This window comes from Colossoma macropomum, unplaced genomic scaffold (genome assembly GCF_904425465.1).
Source record: "Colossoma macropomum unplaced genomic scaffold, Colossoma_macropomum, whole genome shotgun sequence".
NCBI lineage: Eukaryota > Metazoa > Chordata > Actinopteri > Characiformes > Serrasalmidae > Colossoma > Colossoma macropomum.
Window position 1 is genome coordinate 6051933 of NW_023494804.1, and position 21693 is coordinate 6073625.

At 40.6% G+C, this 21693-nt stretch overlaps 1 protein-coding gene across 1 annotated transcript in view; it reads right to left on the bottom strand.

Annotated features, from left to right (window-relative positions):
* Positions 1 to 11760: 11760 nt before the first annotated feature.
* The window catches only part of dscama (Down syndrome cell adhesion molecule a), a 156378-nt gene continuing 146445 nt past the window's right edge, over positions 11761 to 21693 (bottom strand). Inside the window, exons 30-33 of the mRNA XM_036595644.1 lie at positions 21084 to 21251; positions 19425 to 19622; positions 16434 to 16736; positions 11761 to 12379 (exon numbers count right to left, since the gene is read on the bottom strand). Coding sequence (XP_036451537.1) covers positions 12030 to 12379; positions 16434 to 16736; positions 19425 to 19622; positions 21084 to 21251 — 1019 coding nt within the window. The 3' untranslated portion in view covers positions 11761 to 12029. The remainder of the gene's footprint in view (positions 12380 to 16433; positions 16737 to 19424; positions 19623 to 21083; positions 21252 to 21693) is intronic.

Below are 21693 nucleotides of genomic sequence, written 5' to 3' on the forward strand. Positions count from 1 at the left end.
GCACCTCCAAAATGGTTGACCACTGAATCCTGAAGATGCATAATCTACCATAAAAAATAACTTGTTTGATGCTAAAGTGATTAACATCAATAGCCCACCAAAATGAATCACAGAACATTGTGTGAATATTGCATATAGGCCTATATAGGCACATTACTCATATGTGAACTATGAACTTCGCTCAGCCTGGAAGATAGTCATCATGTGGGAGCTGCCATACCCACAGCATCTAATTCTGATCTTTAGCAGGGAATAGGAAAGCCAGGCATAGTGACGATCAAACGGCTCAACTGTGAAGAAAACAGCAAAGCAAAGTAACTCCCACATGCACGAAACCACAGCAAGACACAGCAGACCGTGCGAGTCAAAATCAATATCAGTGATTCATCACACTTAAGTTGGATCCGCCAGATATCTAGAGACACTCGCAGCAAATACTGCTTTTTGTTTATCAGTTCTGTGGGTATTTTTATGGAAGGGAGTTCAGAGCAGCGTTAGTTCAAAAGACACCATCTGAGAAAGATTCCTCAATGTTCAATCATGAAGGACACTGGTCATTTTAATAAAAGCCCTTACCTTGTAGTTCACTCTGCTGGTGTACAGTTAGAGACCGCAGCTCATCTGTTGATGCACAGTTTGTGTTAACCATCCTAGTCCTTCATAAATGATCAGTTTTTAACCACTTGGCTGGGTATTTCTGGATGGTGGACCACTCTCAACCTAGCAGTGACTGACCATAGTCAGAGGGTGGGTGGTCAGTTTGTAAAAAAAGAAAGAGATGCATTGTGAGTCGTGATGAGTATATATTCAAATACCCATGAAAGTTTAAAATCGATTAAAAATCTGATAGTAAATTTAGACCCTTGATATGCAAATGGGCTTTTCTCTAACATTATATGCCTCATACTGAAGAACCATAAGAGGTCTGAACTGTATTCTCCACCAGAGGGCAGTCTAGAGCCTGTGTCTTATGTTTTGGTCAGAGTTTCTTACCTGTTTAGTCCAAAGAAGGACTATTGCAGCTGGCTTAGTAGTTGGTAGACAGTACAAAGCACAGCTATAGCACATAGGAAGTGCTGCATAAAAGAATTAATAAGTTTATTTTAAGTTTATTTAATCTATAGAGGTGAAATATTATGTTACTTTAGCTGAGGTGAAAACAGATGATTAGCATTTGTCGATTTATATTAAACACTATAGATTGGGTCCTGTGGTCTAGGTTTAGCATAGCAAAAAAAAAGATTTTAAGGTGTCACATCCCATACAGAAATCTGATATATGGCCATATATGCACCTATATCATAAAGGGTCAGGCATATATTTTAAAATATATGTACTTATAAGTTGTGTCCATTTTGGGCACATTTGCATACTCAGTCATATATATATATATGCTTGATAGGTGGGTGAACACATTTATACGTAATGTGTATGTCGTTCATATAGATCTGATACATGGTTGAATACATCCTAGTATTAATAGTAGCAATATTTTCATTTATTTCAGTTTGAATTATTATTGCATAGCTTACAGTGTGCATGGTTTAGAGTTTAATTGTGTAGCCATTATACTAATTTTCACTTCATTAGGAAGCATGTTTTCCTTAATGCGTTAGACCCTTGTAGGGTCTAAAGCATTAAGGAAAACCTGTAGGGTTGTAGATGCAGTAATGGTGATGAGGCAGTTAGAACTGCAGCTTGCCTACCAACATGGCAACGTGGTCTTCCTAATGACATAAGCGAATACTATAAATAACCAAACTGACATGAATCTACCTGAGATTGCATCTTGAGCATAGCTGTCCATCTGTTGAAGTAAAAAATCGAGCCACTAATCAAGTGTCACCCTACCATGAAGTGTACGTTGAATTTAGTGAATTGCGCTCTCAGTTTTGATCTCCTAGCCCAGAGCTGAACTGATTAAAACCATCTAAACTGACGCTTTGAAACTAGTCTAGACCACCCTTTCTCGAGCGATTGCTGATGGCTCTTTTGGCATTTAACGCTGAGCAATTAGAAGAAATAAACCAAGTGCTGTCCCTTCCCAGATCCGCTCGCTGTCTCGCTGCCTGACAGCTCTGTACTCCTCAACGGAAGATCAGAAGGCAGATTTCAGATCGCCAGCCTTTATTTATGGCGGCGGTTAATAACGGCGACGGCTGACGGCGCGTAAATCTCCGCCAGCTCGCTTAATTTGTGGCGCACTTCAGAGGAGGATGGCGAATGTAGTTGTCACACAGAGTAATACATTTCCCCATTACCCCAGCGCCGCTGATATAGGACCACGAAAGCAATTTTAAGTGGGGGCAGGGCTGCTGTGTGAGGCTTCCCCCCCTGCCAAAGCCCTATGAATCGATAGGCCAATTTAGGAGAGCACTGCTCTTTGCTGTACTTCAAGCCAGTGGACTCTCAGTGGAGTCTCTGAGGAGAATCAGCACACGCATGGAAGGAGGCGGGCGCCTGGCTCTGGGGAAACACAGTGTTTTGCTTCAAATGCATTCCTGGTAACCTTTACAATCTCCTGGCCTTAGAGGTGCGAATGTGTGTGTCTCAAGTAACCTCACACACTCGAGTCTGGCTGGTGGAGGTCCATTGAAGGTTTGTAACGTGTACCTGATTCAATGTTCGGTCTTACATACTTACAATTTACACCCATCAGGCATGACATTATGACCACCTCCTTGTTTCTATGCTCATTGTCCATTTTATCAGCTCCACTTACTACATAGGTGCACTTTGTAGTTCTACAATTACAGACTAGTCAGTGGTCAGGCCCCCATGGACCCTCACAGAGCAGGCACTATTTGGGTGGTGGATCATTCTCAGCACTGCAGCAACACTGACGTGGTGGTGGTGTGTTAGTGTGTGTGAGTGGATTTTTTAGAGTGGAGTTTTTAAACACCTCAGTGTCACTGCTGGACTGAGAATAGTCCACCAACCAAAAATATCCAGCCAACAGCGTCCTGTGGGCAGCGTCCTGTGACCACTGACGAAGGACTAGAGGATGACCAACACAAACTGTGCAGCAGCAGATGAGCTATCGTCTCTGACTTTACATCCACAAGGTGGACTGACAAGGTAGGAGTGTCTAATAGAGTAGACAGTGAGTGGACACAGCACTGCTGTGTCTGATCCACGTGTACCAGCGCAACACACACTAACACACCACCACATCAGTGTTACTGCAGTGCTGAGAATGATCCACCATCCAAAGAGTATCTGCTCTGTGAGGGTCAATGGGGGTCCTGATCACTGAAGAACAGGGTAAAAGGGGGCTAACAAAGTATCAGAGAAACAGATGGACTACAGTCTGTAATTGTAGAACTACAAAGTGCACCTATATAGTAAGTGGAGCTGATAAAATGGACAATGAGCATAGAAACAAGGAGGTGGTCATAATGTTATGCCTGAATTATGCATTGAAACAACACTGCCCGAAGGTATGGTCAGTTTTGCAAAGGCCTACATTGCAAAGCATGCATGATGTTGCTGTTCTAAATGTCAGAGCGGACACCAAGTTTAGGCAGAGTACTGCTGCAGTCCTTTACAATGTGTTAACATTCACTTCAGTGCATAGTAAACCAATGTGCCATGCTAGGCTCAGCACTTTGACCCCACAGCTGGTCATATATCACAAACCGTAATCAGTCCAGATGCTCAATATAAGGTCATCAACTTTACTCAATAACTGTTAAATATTTCTTTATTGGCCTTAATCCTGTAATTTTACTGGCTAACTGCATCCTCACTCTGATTAACTAGCTTAATCCTGCAGTCTGATTGGCTAGCTGTATCCTGCTCTCTGATTGGCTGATTGAACACAACACTTCTATTGGCAACCTGAACCCTGCTCTGATCAACTGCCTGAATCTTGCACTCTATCTAACTGGCTATCTGAATCCTATAATCTGATTGGCTAAGCAAACACTGCTTTCTGATTGGCTGATTTAATACTCCACTGTGATTTGCTAGCTTAATCCTGTGCTCTGGTTGCCTAGCTAAATCTTCCTCTCTAATTGGCTAACTGAATAATCCACTCTTATTGCCCTCTGAATCCTGCTCTCTAATTGACTAGTCGGATGCTGCACTATGATTTGTGGCTGTAATTCTGCAATCTGATTGGCTGAATGAATACTCCGCTCTTATTGGATTCCTGAATCCTGCTCTCTGATTAGCTAGTTGAGCCCTGCTCCTCGTTTGGCTAGCTGACTCTGTATAGTAAGGTAATCCTGCAATCTGATTGGCTAGCTGAATGCTGCTGTCTGAATCCTATAATCTGATTGGCTAGGTGAATTCTGCTTTCTGATTGGCTGATTTAATATTCCACTGTGATTTAATATTCCACTGTGATTTGTCCAGTTCTCCAGTTGCCTAGCTAAATCTTACTCTCTGATAGGCTGAATGAATACTCCACTCTTGTTGGATTCCTGAATCCTGCTCTCCGATTAGCTAAGTAAATGCTGCAATCTGATTGGCTAGCTGAATGCTGTCATCTAATTGGCTGTCTGAATCTTGAGTTGAGTACAAGTTTTTTATTTATTTGTTGTAAAACTTTATATCTCAAAAGACAAAGATACAATGAATAATTACTTACTGACCCAAGAAACATATCAAGAAGCATGTTCAGTCAGAATCACTGCAGCCTTCCTTTTGACTCTAGAAGCAGACGTTTCTGCTGCTGGCTCTCGACAAGTACTGACATGAATTCCCTTGAACACAATAGACCAATGGAAGCATGATTAGAGGAGCTGGATGTGAACTCCACAGCGCCCTCTAGGCCAGGGTTTTCTAAAAACTAATCATCCAACATCAGTACCTGACCTCACTAATGCTCTTGTGGCTGAATGCAATCAAATCCCCTCAGCAATGTTCCAAAATCTAGTGTAAAGTCATCCAGAAGAGTAGAAGCTGTTACTGCAGCAAAAGAGGACAAACTCTCTTTTCACACCCTTCATTTCAGAAGAGACACTGGATAAGCAGGGGCCTAGACTTTAGGATTTTTATGTAAAATACATTTTTAAAAACTTTTGAAACCTGCCTTCTTTATTTGTACATTGTTTTGTCTTTTTAGCCCAAAGCCCACCAAACATTGCACGAGACAAAAAGTTTGGGCACTCGTGCTTTTAAAACACAAGTTTATGCATCAATGCTTGTAAGTTTAAATTGACTATTCCTACGAAATTTTTTTAAATCTCAAAATTTGAAATGTGAGAACTTATTTTTTTCCAAATGCCCTCCAACAAGCAGTTTTCTAACAAGGACTTGGCATGTGTGGATCTGCTTTAAGCTCGCTGGAAAAGCATCCCACGGGCTCCATGTGAAGCTGCCTGAGAGAATCTAAAACGTGTTTTGGATTTAACTCTTTTTGGTCCCACTTCAATATGTGTTATTTCACAGTTTTGCTGACTTCACTATTGATCTAAAAAAGTACAGAAATATACTGAGGGGAAACAAGCATTCGAACATTTTTGTTTTTGTTATTTAATATCCATCCAGTGCATATATACACTTCAAATTTACAGACATCATGTATTTTCACTTTATGCTTATATATCTCAACATAGGCCAAAAGTATTCAGACACCACAAATTGCCGATGTTGGCAATTACATCTTTTGAATGGCCTACAGTAGGAAGTAATTCGCTTTTTGCAGCGCTGTTGTTCAATGTTAGTCCGTTCCTCTGCAAACCACCTTCCACAAGGTTACGAGGCTCTCTCTGATGGTCTCGCAGTTTCAAAATCCTCCATACATTTTCAATGGGCTTCAAGTCAGGAGAAGTTGAAGAAGCAGCTTCACCTTTTGAGAAACAAGTCTTAACTTACAAACCAGAAAAGTTGGGACATTTTGTAAAATACAATAAAACAAGAATCTGTAATTGGTTAATTGGTTAAATCTTAACTCTTTGTTAAACTGACAAAAGTACAAAGAAAAGATTTTCCATGTTTCCATTGACCAACATAATTGCATTTTGTAAATATAAGCAAATTTAGGATTTGAGGCTGGCAACACACTCAAAAAAGTTAGAACAGAGGCATTTTTACTGCAGTGTTACATCAACTTTCCTCTTAATTACACTTTTTATTAATTTGGGAACTGAGGATACTAAGTGTTGCAGTTTTGCATGTGGATTTTCTGCCCGTACTTGCTTGATACAGGACTTCAGCTGGTAAACAGTCTGTGTTCATTGATATCTGATTCTCCTCTTCATGATGCACCACTTATTTTCAATAGGAGACAGATCTGGAGCGCATGCAGAACAAAGCCTGGCATTGTCTTGCTGAAATTATCATGGACCTCCTGGGAAAAGATGTCATCTTGATGGCAGCATGTCACTCTAAAATCCCAATATACACCTCTGCGTCAATGGTACCTTCACAAATATGCAAGTCACCCATGCCATGGGCACTGATGCACCCCCATAGCGTGACAGATGTTGGCTATTGCACCTTTCGCTTATAAAAGTCTGGATGGTCTTTGGCACAGAGAACTTGACGTCCGTTTTTCTCATCTGACCACAGAACACATTTTCATTTTCTTTCAGACCTTTTGAGGTGAACTCGGGCCCAAAGAACTCGGCAGCGTTTCTGTATAGAATTGATGTATGGTTCCATTTCTGGGTTGCATTTCTTGGAGCGGACTGGGTTTAGTGACAATGGTTTTCAAAATCTACTTCTGAGCCCACATGGCTATATTTAACACAGTTGCATGAAAGTTTCTCACACAGCGCCGTCTGAGGGCTTGAAGGTCACACGCATTTAACAGCGGTTTGCAGTCTTGCCCTACACAGACTTCTGGACAAGATTTCTCCAGATTATCTGAATCTTTTCGCAATATTTTATACAGTAGATGGGAAAAACCTAAATTCTTTGCCATTTTCCATTGAGAATTCAGAGAGAGTTCAGAAATAAACTGTTTGACAATTATCTTGTGAAGTTTGGCACAAAGTGGTGAGCCACAACCCATCTTTGCTTGCAATGACTGAGCTTTGGTGGACGCTCCTTTTATACCCAATCATGATACTACACCCTGGTACCAATTCACCTGTTTATTGTGGAAGGTATCAAAACTGCATAACTTGAATATTCTATAAACTTTTCTACTTTTTGAGTGTGTAGCAGGCATCATATTCTAAATGTGTTTGTATTTACAAAACACAATAAAGTTGGTCAGTGAAAACACTGGAAATCTTTCCTTTATACTTTTGTCAGTTAAATAGAAGTTCAAGAGAATTAACAAATCACACATTCTTGTTTGTATTGCATTTTACAAAATGTCCCAACTGTTCCAGAAATGGGGTTTGTATTTTGGCTGTATGGGTGCGGTCGTTGTCTTGTTGAAACAGCCTCCTGAATCTTCTCCTCAGAGCCAATTTCTTGGACACTGAGATTAAATTGTCCTCTAATAAGTCTTGGTACGTCACTCCATTCATGGTTCCTTCAATGATGTGTTGTGCCCCAGTACTGTTTAAAGAGAAGCAGCCTCATATCATGATGCTCCCACCTTCACACTTCAGTGTGGGTTTGATGTTCTTGGGATCATACGCACAACCCTTTTTCTCCAAACCTTTTGAGCTGAATTACTGAACTTCTATTTTTGTTTCCTTTATTATTCCATAATAGATTTTATATGTGAATCTTTAGCAGAGTAGCTTTGTGTAGGGTGTAGAAACAGAGACGATGAAGGTGCAGTACAGGGCAGGATGCGTGACGTGGGGGTGCTGAAGGTACAGCAGCCCCCCAGATTTCCGGACTGTTTAACTGCAGCTGCTAAAAATAAAAATGAAGTTCTGAACTTTAGAATACAGGGTGATTCAAAAAGATTCATCCGGTTTCAAAGCGCCATATTTTTACAACCGTGAGGCGCCTAGGAACCAATCACATACCAAATGAAAGAGGGGGTGATAGAGTTTCTGGCTGTCAGTGGAAGACGGCTCCCTTCAGTCTGAGAGACCCCTGAGCAGAAAGCGTTCTGCGTTCTCCACTTCAATAAGAGTGAATCCGTCATAACTGTGCAGTGTGATTTTCGTCAGCAGTGAAGCTCCAACAGCTCAGAGCGTTCGTCGTTGGTTCCACAACACTGGATGATCTCCGAAATCGCACTGAAAGAGCCGTGAGTGCAGCGACACCGACATGCTCAATCGAGTATGGGATGAATTTGACTATGGCATATGGTATTAGAGTGGCGTTTGTATTTCTGTGTTTTATTCATATATTTTTAAGGTCTGCAGTAGCTGCACTGTTTATGTTAACAATGTATTTTCATTAAGGCGAGCTGAACCGCTTCCCTCACCCCCTGCTGGCCACTTTGGGGGCGCGTCGCTAAAACACATGCAGGTTTGGTGTGTAAAGAGGGAAAGTGTGTGCAGAGCTGTAGGCCATTTCTGAGCTCCAAAGTAGCCTACTATTGTTTTTAAATGGTTTAAACTGTAATGATGTCCCAGGTTTTGAATACATTCTTTCTATCAAACGTTAAATCTCCCACTCGGTGTGCGTTGTAGGGTGTGACGCATCAATGATCAGTCACTGCTCGGCTCATTTACACAATGCTCATCCAGCAAAAAGAGAAAGCAGAGAGAAGATATCGTCGTCTCTCGTCACATTACACAACGTTCTGTTTGACGGAAATGATCATAAAAATGGAAATGAAATTGGCAGATCATTTTGCATGATATCATCGTTCACATCACATATATGCTGCAATTTCAGCACCCAAACTTAAAACACCTCCTCGCATACCCTGTGAAACTGTTGCTCCTGCTGCTTTCAGGTTGTCCTGCAACAAGTGAAATCTTCCATATTCAACCTGTTCACAGAGGAACAGCTGTGAATACATGATCTTTTCACTTCCATATTATATTATTATATTATGGTTATGGTCTTGTTAGGGCTCTGTAGTTATTTCCATTCAAGTGATATCCATTAAATGTTCTCCCTGAGAACTTTATGAAGCTCCTTCACATTCACCATGGTTGCTACTTGTTAGCAATGTGTACTCTTAACAACCAATGGTGATGTATTTTTTAATGAAACTAGATGCAACTTCTAGATATATGTTTATACACTATTTAGACAAAAGTATTGGGACACCCCTCCTAATTATTGAGTTCAGGTGTTTCAGCCACACCCATTGCTAACCGGTGGATGAAATTAACCACATAGCCTTGCAGTCTCGATAGACAAACACTGGCAGTAGAGGGTCGAACTGATGAGCTCAGTGACTTTAAACATGGCACTGTCATAGGACGCCACCTCTGCCACAAGTCAGTTTGTGAAATGTCTGTCCTGCTAGATCTGCCCCAGTCAACTGTAAGTTATGCTATTATTGTGAAATGGAAGCAACAACAGCTCAGCCATGAAGCGGTGGACCATGCAATCACAGAGTGGGGTCACCGTGTACTGAAGCGCACAGTGCCTATCCTCTGTTGAATCATCACTAAAGAGTTCCAGATTGTCTCTGGAAGCAAAATCAGCAAAAGAACTGCATGTTAGGAGCTTCACGAAATGAGTTTCCACACAAGCCTAAGATCAAAATGTACAATGCCAAGCGTTGGATGGAGTGGTGTAAAGCGCCGCCACTGGACTGGAGCAGTGGAAACGTATTCTGCAGAGTGATGAATCAGCTTCTCTATCTGTCAGTCTGATAGACGAGTCTGGGTTTGGCGAATGCCAGGAGAACGTTACCTGCCTGATTGCACTGTGGAAACTGTAGAGTTTGGTGGAGGAGGGATGATGATATGGGGTTGTTTTTCAGGGGTTGGTCTAGAACCCTTAGCTCCAGTGAAGGGAAATCTTAATGCTTCAGCAGCAAGACATTTTGGACAACTGTATGCTTCCATCTTTGTGGGAACAGTTTTCTGTTCCAGCATGACTGAGCCCTGTGCACAGAGCAAGGTCCATAAAGACATGGCTGGGAGAGTTTGGTGTGGAGTGAAGAACTTGACTGGCCCTCACAGAGCCCTGACCTCAACCCATTGAACACCCTTGGGATGAACTAGAACAGAGATTGTGAGCCAGATCCTCCCAACATCAGTGTCTGACCTCACAAATGCCCTTCTGGATGAATAGGCTAAAATTCCCACAGACACTCTCCAACATCTTGTAGAAAGCTTCCCAGAACAGTTGAAGCTGTTACAGCTGCAAAGGGGACGAACTCCATATTAATGCCTATGGATTTAGAATAGGATGCCCTAAAAGCTCCTGTAGGTGTGATGTATGGGTGTACTGTTTTGCTCATGTTTAGTACAGTGTCTGAATACTTGTTTCCCCTCACTGTAGGTGTGTCCAAACATATGACCGGTACTGCATACCGATAAGGATTTAGCGTTCCTTTATCACCTCCTACTTGCTTTATAATCCTCGCACCCCTTACGCGGCGTCACATTCAGTGTATGAATGAAGCCGTGTCATTTGCACCACCCATATAGGAAAACCTGTCAGCCATAGCAAACTGGGCGATACGTTTGGGGAACAGCCTTTTATTAATCGATTGGAACTGCATGGTAAATTCTTTATTGGAGTGACACAGCTGTGAACACCCTGTCCAAATCAACGAAAAGAAAAAAAAAACCCAACCACTAAGAAAAAGAAACTGGTATAATGAGCGAAAAGGGTGGGGGGTTAAAATAGAACCATCGAATTAAATATACTGGCATATGATCTCACAGCATTCGTCATCATTCCTCTCCCTGCAAGACAGAGTTCGATGCAAAGCTACAGTAACAGATTGCACCCACACCTTCAATATTCACATAGAATCGGCTTCTCGTCCTTTAAGGGGATTCTCTTCGGATTGTCTCAGTTTTTATTTATTTATTTATTTATTTATTTACTTACTTTTCCCTGTAGAGGAGCATCACTGCAATGCAGCAAAAATAAATCTAGTGAAGACAAGAGAGTGTGCCCTGCGGACACTACCTAGTGCACTACGCGTGGGGTGGGAGTGGGGGGGGGTTAATGAGCAGATACTTTTCTAGTGCAGCGGAAGGCCAACTACGAAGGGTCACCTCCCCTGTGACGTAAAAAAAAATGAGTATTTTACCTTGTAAACAACCAGCGGTAATTTACACCTGAATAAACAGTTTCAGCTCGTCCGCCCCTTAAAGTCATATGCTCACAACATAGGTTAGATACAGTACAGTATAAAGCAAAATTAATTTCACTTTTTTTTTTCATCCATATTGCACCATCAGAAGAATGGGACACAAATAATCATCGAAAGCAAAGACTCGATTTCCTAGGTAAAAACAATATATGTGCAAACATGACTAAGGACTTTTATTTAATCAAATCAAAACTTTTTCCCTGTAATACCCACAAATAAAAGTGATTTCTCCTTTAATATATATATTTATATATTTATAGTCATAAGAATACTAAATCTTCACATTTGATCATTTCATAGTGAAAAAAATTATCAGCTGGACTGTCCAGCTATTTATTATCGTTTTTATCTTTATCGTCGTCGTCATCATCTTCTTCGTATTTTATTGGTCAGTCCCCATGCACCCATAGGAAATTTTTAAACTTTAAAACGTAACGATCTGAAAAAACAGTGACAACTTTGGAACAGTGGTGATCACTCTCTCTCTCTCTGGCGCGCAAACATCATTCCGTTGTTTTATATCAATTACACAAATAAATTCCTGTAGAAAAAAACCTAATGGGTTCCCAGTCATCAGTTTGTGCACACTAAATGCTAAAAGTAAATAATAATAATAATAATAATAATAATAATAATAATTCTCAAATAAATTATGTTGGCAATCTCCGTATTTGGAGCAAAATTTTTCCAAGAAGTGAATTCACATGTTTAAAAAAGCTTAAAAGAAAGTAAACATTACGAATCGAAGTGGCCTGTCCGTGAGGAAAGGCGTCTATGTACAACCGTTTGATGAGAGTCCGCTTTTTGCTCTGGAGCTAAACGTGTGTGTGTGTGTGTAAGTGTGAATGAGTGTGTGAGTGTGTGTGAAAGAGTGTGTGTTTGTGTGTGTGTGAGTGTGTGTTAGCTGCAGTCCGGTCCGTGCGCTGGGTTATACCAGTGTGTAGGACTTTGCGTAGGGATTGCTGCTCTGTTTTAAGTGTCCTCTGGAATCTAAGAGCGATTCCTGCGAGGTGCTGAGTTTGGCGGCCTGAGCCAAGTCCGAGCCGGCCTCCCTCTGGGGCAGCGTGGAGGCGGAGCCCGGCTGCCACTGCTGAGCGTCCCGGCTGGCCGGCGCCTCCATGGGCGTGGGCTCCAGCAGGCTGGGCCGCTTCAGCGAGCGGCTCTTCTGTGGCTCCAGGCACGCCTGGCCCAGCGAGGCCTCCCGCGATCCTCCCGACGCGCCCCGGTTCAGCAGGAAGTCCATGCGCAGGTACGGAGGCAGGTGCACCAGCTCGCCCCCTGTGGGATGACAGATAGTGGTTCAGCCATGGAAGAGTGCCAATGCAGCATGACTACACTGTAATATTTCACACATTGTAAATACTTGCTATTTCAAGCTGCCGTCACTTTTTCAGTTCTTCTTTGCAGTTCTTCCAATTCTTTACCAGCAATGCGGGACTAGATTTGGTGACAACTAGGTATATCCTGATGAGGATCAGAGCTGTTCCAGGCATATTTTCATGGATTGGGTATCTGCTTTTCGAGAAAAAAGTCATACTATTTAGAGAAAAATGTCAAAATATTTTGAGAAAAAAGTCGTAGAATTATGACATTAAAGTTGCGTTAATACCAGGAAAGGTTTTTTTTCTTAAAGTATTATGACTTTTTTCTCAAAATATTACAACTTTTTTTCTAGAAATATTATGACTTTATTCTCTAAATATTAAGACTTTTTTTCTCTAAACATTACAACTTTTTTCTCGAAATAGTACAACTTTATTCTCAAAATATTATGACTTTTTCTCGAAATATTATGACTTTATTTTCGAAATATTATGACTTATTCTCAAAATATTACAACTTTTTTCTCGAAATAGTACTTTATTTTCTAAATATTACGACTTCTTTCTCGAAATATTACGACTTTATACTCGAAAATATGAATTTATTGTCGAAATATTACGACTTTTTTTCTCGAAATATTACGACTTTTTTCTTGAAATATTACGACTTTATTCTCAAATTATGACTTTTTTCTCTAAATATTACGACTTTTTTTCTCTAAATATTACGACTTTGTTCTCGAAATAGTGCGACTTTATTCTTGAAGTCTACTATTTTTATTTTTATTAACAGTGGCCCTAAAACATTGTCGTACGTTCCAGTTCTGATCCTTTGTTTCTTTTTTTACAAAATATTTTTACTTATGCCACTGGACGTGAGGCGAATTTTCATAAGAGATTTAAAATGAAAACTTAATCAGTCAGTGTTTCCACTGCGTTTCAGCCATGTTTTCGTCTGAACACAGATATGTGTAAACTATGCCATCAGAAGCATATACAGAATATACTCCTGACACATATTCACTCGCGAGTCAATGAAAATGAGACTATTGTAGAAAGGCTCTGCTCTCTGCTGCACTGGTTCTGGTTCTGAACACTGCAAATGGATCTGAACATCCCTAGTGACAAAAAAGTGGTCCGTCTGGGTGTGGTGGGCAGTTCAGCAGTGACACTGGACTTCCACTGACTACACATCCACGTTGTCCCGTTTGCATCTTGGTAGTCAGCTTGGAAAGAATGATATATAATGCAATGCCTAAGTACGGTTAAAAGTAGTGCTTTCTCCTTTCTGGATCTTCAGTGCTGCTGCACGAAATTCCCCTTCAGAATTTCAGACACATCAGGCCAGATTCATAAAATGAGCTGGTAACAGCAGAACACCATGAAAAAAGGTTAAAGAAGAGCTATTCATAAAGTCTTTAAGGCTGCGGTTTTGTCACTGGTGTCCTAAACAAGAACTAAAAAAATGACACTTAAATGAGGTCATATATATTAAGGCCCACATCAAGTGAAGCTGTGGTTGGCGGCCAAAAGAAATGAAAACAAAGAAAACAAAGAAAACCAAAATAATAGTAAACTGTTTGGTAAAAATGCTTTAAGTTTTTAAATCAAGAAAATGTTATTTCTATTAGAAAGAAAATGACATGAAAGAGAACAATTAAAAGTCTACTTTTAATTATATGAATTATATTTTAGCATGTACGATATCGTTTCTCATTGGTAATAATTCAAACCTTTTTCCAATTCATTATAACTGCAGTAACAAATTTTACTAACAAGAATTAAAGTTGAAAATTGTGTTTTTTTTTATTATTAGTAAAAACTGGAATGACATGCTGAAATTCTAATTACTATGACAAGCCATTCTAACTGCTATTTCCCATTTTTCTTGATCTTCAGTTTGCCCATGTAAGAATAAAATTTCAACTAATCAAAAATTAATTTTTGATATCAGGAATTCATGTAAAAAGTAAAATTCCACTAGTAAATATTAAACTTTGACTGGTAAAAATTCAATTTTTACTCATAAGAAATCAATTTTTACCTGTAAATTTGTTTTTTTCACATGTTGTAAACTGCAAATTCATTTGTTAAATATGTTGTAAATTTAAAAATAGTATTAAAAGTTAAAACTGCTTGCAATAAAATCCATTTCAACACAGTTTCAACATCAAATTACTCTTCACTTATTTGGATTACAAGCTAAACCTACTTTCCACACACAGGAGGGGGATTTATGAAAGATGAGTTTGCAGCAGGAAGAGGAGGCTGTTTTAAGTTCAGCGCCAGTTAAATTTGTCAATCTGGAATTTGCTCCGAGTCTTTTTTCTCCTACAACAGCAGTTAGAAGGTTTGCCGTGCTGTTCTGTCCAAATAGATCAAAACGTGTCTTTTAAATTTACTGGTTAATTGGCTGAGTGTGCATAACTTGTTGCATGTGTGATCAAATGTATGGAAACATTGGGCCTCATTCACCAATATCTTTTTAAGTTTTTTATTAAATTTGTTCTTGAGAAAAATCCTAAGAAAAAGTCTACATCAGATACGTGACCTGTTCTTAAACTGCAGAACTGTTTGCATCTTTGTGCTCTTGAGTGAGTGTAGATTCTGTTCTTACATAGGAACTAATCCCAAATAAGAAAATACTGGTGAATGTCAGGATCTTTGAGGAAACAGCGTAAACAGATTTTAAGAAGAACTGTCTTCTAAAGAACGAGTGGGGAATGAGGCCCAATGTCTAAAATATAATGAAATCCTCATGAGCTAGGAAAAGGGTTTCGGTGTAATTTTTACTGGACTGTGTTTTGCGTTACGAATCGCTGCTGCCATATTTAAATTGAGGAAATCGCACAATGAGCAAACGTGTATTCACCGTTCTATTTGCTCATGTTACAGTAAATCTGATGGCATGGAATATAAATCTAGCCCAATATTTCATCACTTCTGATGTCGCATCCACAGCGACAGGTTCATTTCAACTGAAATGAATGTAATTTTGCTCACAAAGTTTAGCTGTCAAATAAGTACTGTGGCTGGGCCTTTAGGCAAGTTTTCCAATTATCACAAAGCAACATCCATCAAAGCTTACAGAAATCAGTGTTTCTGTTCATTTCAGTACACGTTCAGTACATTTCCTTTATCCTAAACCAGGGGTCGGCAGCCCAAACGTTAAGAAGAGCCTTTTTGTCCTTTCAGCAAAAACCCAAACCACCTTAGGAGCCACAACATTTTATGTTCATTTTACCATCTTGGCTGAAAACTTGTCTCGGTATGTGCTGATGTACTAATGTAGTTTAAAAATACAATATAAATGAAAACACAGACTTACTTAGCCCTGCTTTAAGCTTTAGCTCAGCTATAGTCACTTTTCTCACATCTCTGGCAGGAAAGTGGTGGAGCTGAGAAACTTTTCCAAACATCAAATAATTTCTAGTAAAATGTCTCTCAGTTTTAGACTTCTTATGGGGGTGAAGTCGCTTCTCATTTGCCAGCTTTTTGTCCGATTTTTTTCCGTTCCACCTTAAATGCTGCCTGAGGCACCAGAATGTAACTTCTGCACCATTTAAGGTGGAACAGAAAAATTTTTGACAGTTTCTCGTTGCAGATTAAACGTATCAGGAAACCAGGTGGAGTGATTATAAACGCGAATAAGTCCATTCGTCTCTGATTTTTTGATGTTCGTCTTAAATCTTTATCTTTGCTGTTTCATTAGCTACTAGCTAGGTGAGACTGTTGTCTGCATTGCTATGGTGACCAGCAGTCTGCGTGCCAACCTTCAGGCTTAAAGGGTGAACTATCAGTTCTACATTAACTCCAGAGTTTAAGACCATTTATTGTTAAACTGTGTTGAACGATCAGCAGAGCTTTATTTTACTGTAAAGGAGGATTATTTTATTATTACCTACAAATCTGATTCTGCTGATGATCTTAAATTCACTTTCATCAATAACATTTTATGATTTACTGTTTCAGTGCAGCACTGTCTGAGATCCCTGTTTAATCTTCCTCACCTGGCCTGTGGGCCTTGGGCACAGCCATGTTCATGACCCTGCAGGCGTCCTGAGGTTTGGGGGGTGAGGCGGTGAACCTGCAGATGCCCGACTCGGACGGCGTGCTGGACGTCAGGCTGTCTGTGTAGTCGTTGGTGCCGGCCGTCATCTGCTCGGAGGACGTGTCTGAGATGAAGCACTCGGTGATGGTGAACTTGGCGTGCCGCAGCTGCTCCTCCATCTTGGCGTGTTCGTAGGCGCGCGCCAGCTCCTCGTAGGTGGACGAGGCGCTCTCCGTGGACACCATGCTGCTCCGAGCTCGGTCTGGAAGAAACAGGAACATGTTGAGTGCTGAGATACTGGACTCTCTGGTTAATCTGTCACATTTAAACTGCAGAATAAAGAGGGTCTGAAAACTAAAACAAACCTCACAACAACCACAATTCAGAAATATATTCTCAGAAAAAAGGTACTAAACTGTCACTGTGTTGGTCCCCTCAAGGGTAAGTTCTCAGTACCTTTAGTGAGTGTGTGAAATACCCTCTGGTGTTTAGGGGGTCCAATATTGGCTGGCTTCTCCAGCATTGGAGTGCTAACTCACTCACCATAGCTGTGTTGATACTAGTTTTAATGGCAACAAAATGTTTGGCTTAACTCTTCTTTTTTGGAAATGCTCTTTTTTATTTGGGTAGTTCACTCTTCCACACATTAATAGAGATCTTACACATCTCCTCTTCTGTCTTCTGTGTGAGAAATGAGTAAGAATTCACCATTTCCACCAGTCTCTTGGGAAACTGGGTAGTTTTCAGATTTACTTTTACACTACTGCATATTGTAAAGATCTTCAGAGCTATCCCAGGCATAGCTACAGTTGCAAGAAAGCCAAGACTGAGGTGGTCCTTTGAAGGACCACCTGTCGAACCAATTTGCTACAGCGCCACCCTGAGGAAGACCAGTGCTGCAACTCTAGTTCGTTAAGAATACCAAAGAAAAGAAGCTCACTGATTTTGGATGAAGCAGCTAAACAATGACCTTCCCTGAATTTGGAAAGAATAACGTCATAATACGTTTATTTTTAGGGACCCCCCAGAATTTTGATTTTGAAACATTCAAGGGATCCAAGAGAATCTGGACCCCCCCAGGACCCCCTGTATTTTGCGACTTGCCTTTAGTTAGGGAACATAATCACACCACATTCCTCTGCAGTTACGTTGGACTGACTCCAGATGAATTTTTTCCATTTAAAACAGTTACATGTCTTCGCTCTCCTGGGAATGTGAATGTACTGTATTTTTAAACTCCATGTACCATGTAGAGAATGTACCTGTACAGCGCCTTTTTTCTGACAGTGTATTTCTAATCAAATTCACACACATTTCTCCTTATCCCAACTGTATCTGATCAGCCATGACATTCTTTATATAATTACCAGTGTACCGGCCGTTAAGTACAAGTCTTTCATTTTCCAGGCGATATTTCTGAAAAAATCTATTTTCTGAAAAACCGGAGTTTCCAAAACTGGACTATGTCGAGTGATTAAAAGATACAGAGATAAGGGGACCACCTGGAAAACCTGGTAGACCCCACAACTGTCCCTCAACAGATAAACAGCACTTAAAGCTTTCATTTTTGAGAGAGAGGAGAAAATCGAGCTCCACTCTTGATTCAGATCTGAAACAATCCACAGCCGTCCTTCCACTGTGAGAAGACGACTCTACAGACAATGTTTTATTCCAACATTTTGTCGCTTATGCAGGACTATGAAAGCCTAAATCTGTCGTCCACAGTTTTTTTGTCGAGTGACCATTAATGAAAACATATAAATACAAAATGGCCTTAATGGAAGCCTATTAGCATATGCATGTCATCATGAGACACCAGCTGCATCGAGTTGTTAAATAATCAGACTTGCTTACTTATATACTGTTGTCTATAACAATGAACATAAGTGCAGACAAAATATGAGCTTCAAGTTTGCTGCTACTGTTACTCAATAAACCCGATGCGGTTTGAGGCAAGTGTGAAAGCTAATTAGCTCCATAGCTGTGTTAAGCCTTGGGTTCACTAAAAGACTTTTAAAGTCTGAACAGATTATGAAAGACTGGGCGTCTCACACTTTCCTACTGGATTTTGCAGATTTTTTTTGTGACTGAAATATTAGGGATCACACACTAAACGATTAGGGATCACACAGTTCTCAACTTTTCAGCTGCTGCTGAACTGAACAGAGCTCACTGAACTTGCGCGAACTCACGCAAACTCTTGCGAACTCTCGCGTTCTGTTACTAGGAGACCCGAATAAACAAACGTGGAGCTGCTGCTGCTGTTTTCGTGGCCATTTGCACTGACGCAGTAAAGAAGCAGCAGGTAAAAACATGTTTAAGGGTCCATGGATTTAAAATGTGATCAGTCTGGTATTTTTAGTTTTAAATGTACATAAACTCGATTGTACCTTAAACTCAGCTCATTAAAAAGCTTCGCTCCACACGTCAGTGACTTTTCTGCCATTCTGCTTTGTTTACGTGCTGTATTTTCTTCTTTCTCGCTCTCAGTTTTCATTGGCTGTTGTAGGAATCTGTTCAGATTAAGTCGTTGATCAGTTGACACTAGACGACGCTCTGAGTCGGCTCGAAAAAATCAAACATTTGATAAACTATGACTGGTCTGTAAACACAATTGTGAGGCCAGAAATCTGAGTCTGCGCCCTTCACACACGACTCGACTCTCTCTCCAACCGTCGACTCCGACTGACCCAAAAATCTGCAGACTAGAGCCGACCAGCTCAGACTCAGCCAGACTGAGAATCGGGGCTAAAATCGGGGTCAAAGTCGTGTAGTGTAACCCCGTCTTTAGACTTCGTACTCTAGTACAAAAGCAAAGAAGCAAACTATAGACACCGAACATGTCCTGGCTGATCGACTACATTTGGGGTGAGGACTTTTCACTACAATTGAAACAACAACAATTCAAGCAAGTGAAGTGAAATAATAGAGCGTGAACTACAGGAAGAACCTGTGTCCTGCGATGGGCTGACACTGTAGCTGTCACTCTCCTTGTCCACTGATCCGGCCACTCGGGGTGTGGCAAGCCTCCAGTCGGTGCTGAGGGTGTGGGTGGACACTGGAGGGTGCGGCCGGTTCAGGGTCCACTGGCTGGCGTAGCGGTTTCGTGACGCAGGGCCTGGCTTAGCTGCCCGCCGTGCTGTGGGGTCTGCCGGGACACAATGCACATTCAGGTCAATCACATCTCAGTGACACATAAGAAGAAAGCAGAAAGGAAATCTTAGGGAACCAGAGAAAAGCTGTGTATCTGTGCAGTAAGTGTTTATCTGCTCAGTATAAACATCACATAACAATCATTTGATCAAAAATATCTGCATAATGAAATGGTTAAGATGAAAACAAAGCCATTCAGAGTGGTTTGCTGTGAAACGCTTCGTTCTAGAGAAACTTATAGAGTGAGAATTGTTCACAGTGGTGGAGCTGAGTGCCTCTAAAAGCTCCCTCACAAAAGACTGTTACATAAAATGGCTATGAATACGGTGCCTGACGCCCAAGACATTGTTTTACAATAGTTTTGAGATGCAATTTTGGCAGAAAAAAAGGAAAATAAACACATTCATGGCAGAGACAGGTACATGTAGGCAAAAGAACTTACCATCATGAATATTACATATAAAAACTAAAAAAATTCGTGTGTAGGTTCACTGATGGTTTTGGATAGTAAAAAATTGCTATCTTTCTGTTGTAAACATCACAACCCCTGGTTCCACCATCACCATCTAAGTCAGTAAGTTTTTCTACAATTAACCTTCTCACATGAAAGCACTCTGAATATCTCTGTTTACATCTCAAACACTGAAATATGAAGAATTTTTGAAAAACTTTAAGATTAGTCAATGATTAAGCTTAATAACTGAATTATCACCCTGCAGTTTAAGGGGATAAATCAACCTAGAGAGGTAAAGTGTGTGAATGAACTTTAAGTCGGCTCCACAAATCCAGCAATAACTCCTCTAATGTTAAAGCAGTTGCAGAACATTGTTGATTGTTTTTTAGGGGTTAAACAGGTTGATTAGTATTAATGCTAATGGTAGATAGTTGCTTGATGGTTGTTAGGTGGTTTTTACGCCACTGCTATGATATCCTAGGTGGTTGCTAAGGTGTTGCTATGCTGTTGCAGTGGTATACCGGGTGGTTGCTAAGGTGCTGCTATGCTATTGCTATGGTATCCCAGGTGGTTGCTAAGGTGTTGCTATGGTAACCCAGGTGGTTGCTAAGGTGTTGTTAGGCCATTGCTATGATATCCCAGGTGGTTGCTAATATGTTGTATGCTGTTGCTGTGCTTTCCCAGGCAGTTGCTAAGGTGTTGTAGGTCATTGCTATGGTATCCTAGGTAGTTGCTAAGGTATTGCTATGCTGTTGCAAAGGTATCCCAGGTGATTGCTAAGGTGCTACTATGCTATTGCTATGGTATCCTAGGTGGCAACAATAGCTTAATTAAAAACATTTGCTAATGCTGATTTTTTTTTTTTTTATACCTAATGGCATATATGAACAAAAACACACTTACTGCCTTCTCATAGTCCTAGACTATTGTCTTGACTGTCCTAAGACTTTTGCACAGTGGAGATGAAAATTTTGATCAACAGACTAAGAAGCTTCCCCTTACTCGACAGGCTGCTCTTGCTCGTCCCGGGCCGAACATCTGACACGTCCACCAGCGGCCCCGTGGCCTGGGACAGTGACTGGTAGTGGACGGTATGTGTTACTGTGGCTGATTTCTGCTTGGCCGTCTCTCCGAAGTCATTTTCAGTCAGAAGCACAGTAGATCTGTCATCTGAAAGAAGAGCAGAGACATCCCTATTAGAGATCTCAGACATGAACTACATTTATAAAGGCTAAAACAGTTAAGACCAAGTCTGCTTTTGCGTATATCACAATAACGTAAGAGATTCCCGTATTTGACCATTACTACCATTGTTAAATGTGGTGAAATTTTGGAGAAAGATGATGAAACTTTTAACTTTTTGTCTTACTGGTGCAAATAACCTGGAAAATATGTAGAACATGATAAAAAAAAATAGCAATGGTATTGGCACAATTGTATTACATGTCTGAAAAACTACATTTGGAAAACTGCAAGATGCGGTTTGGGTTGGACTGGGTTCAGACAATATTTAGTCAGGCTTGGGTTCAGTTGAGATAGAAAATTCTTGGGCTGTATTCGGATTTGGGATAAGATTTTAGGCCCGATTACAGCTCCACAGTCAACTCACTAC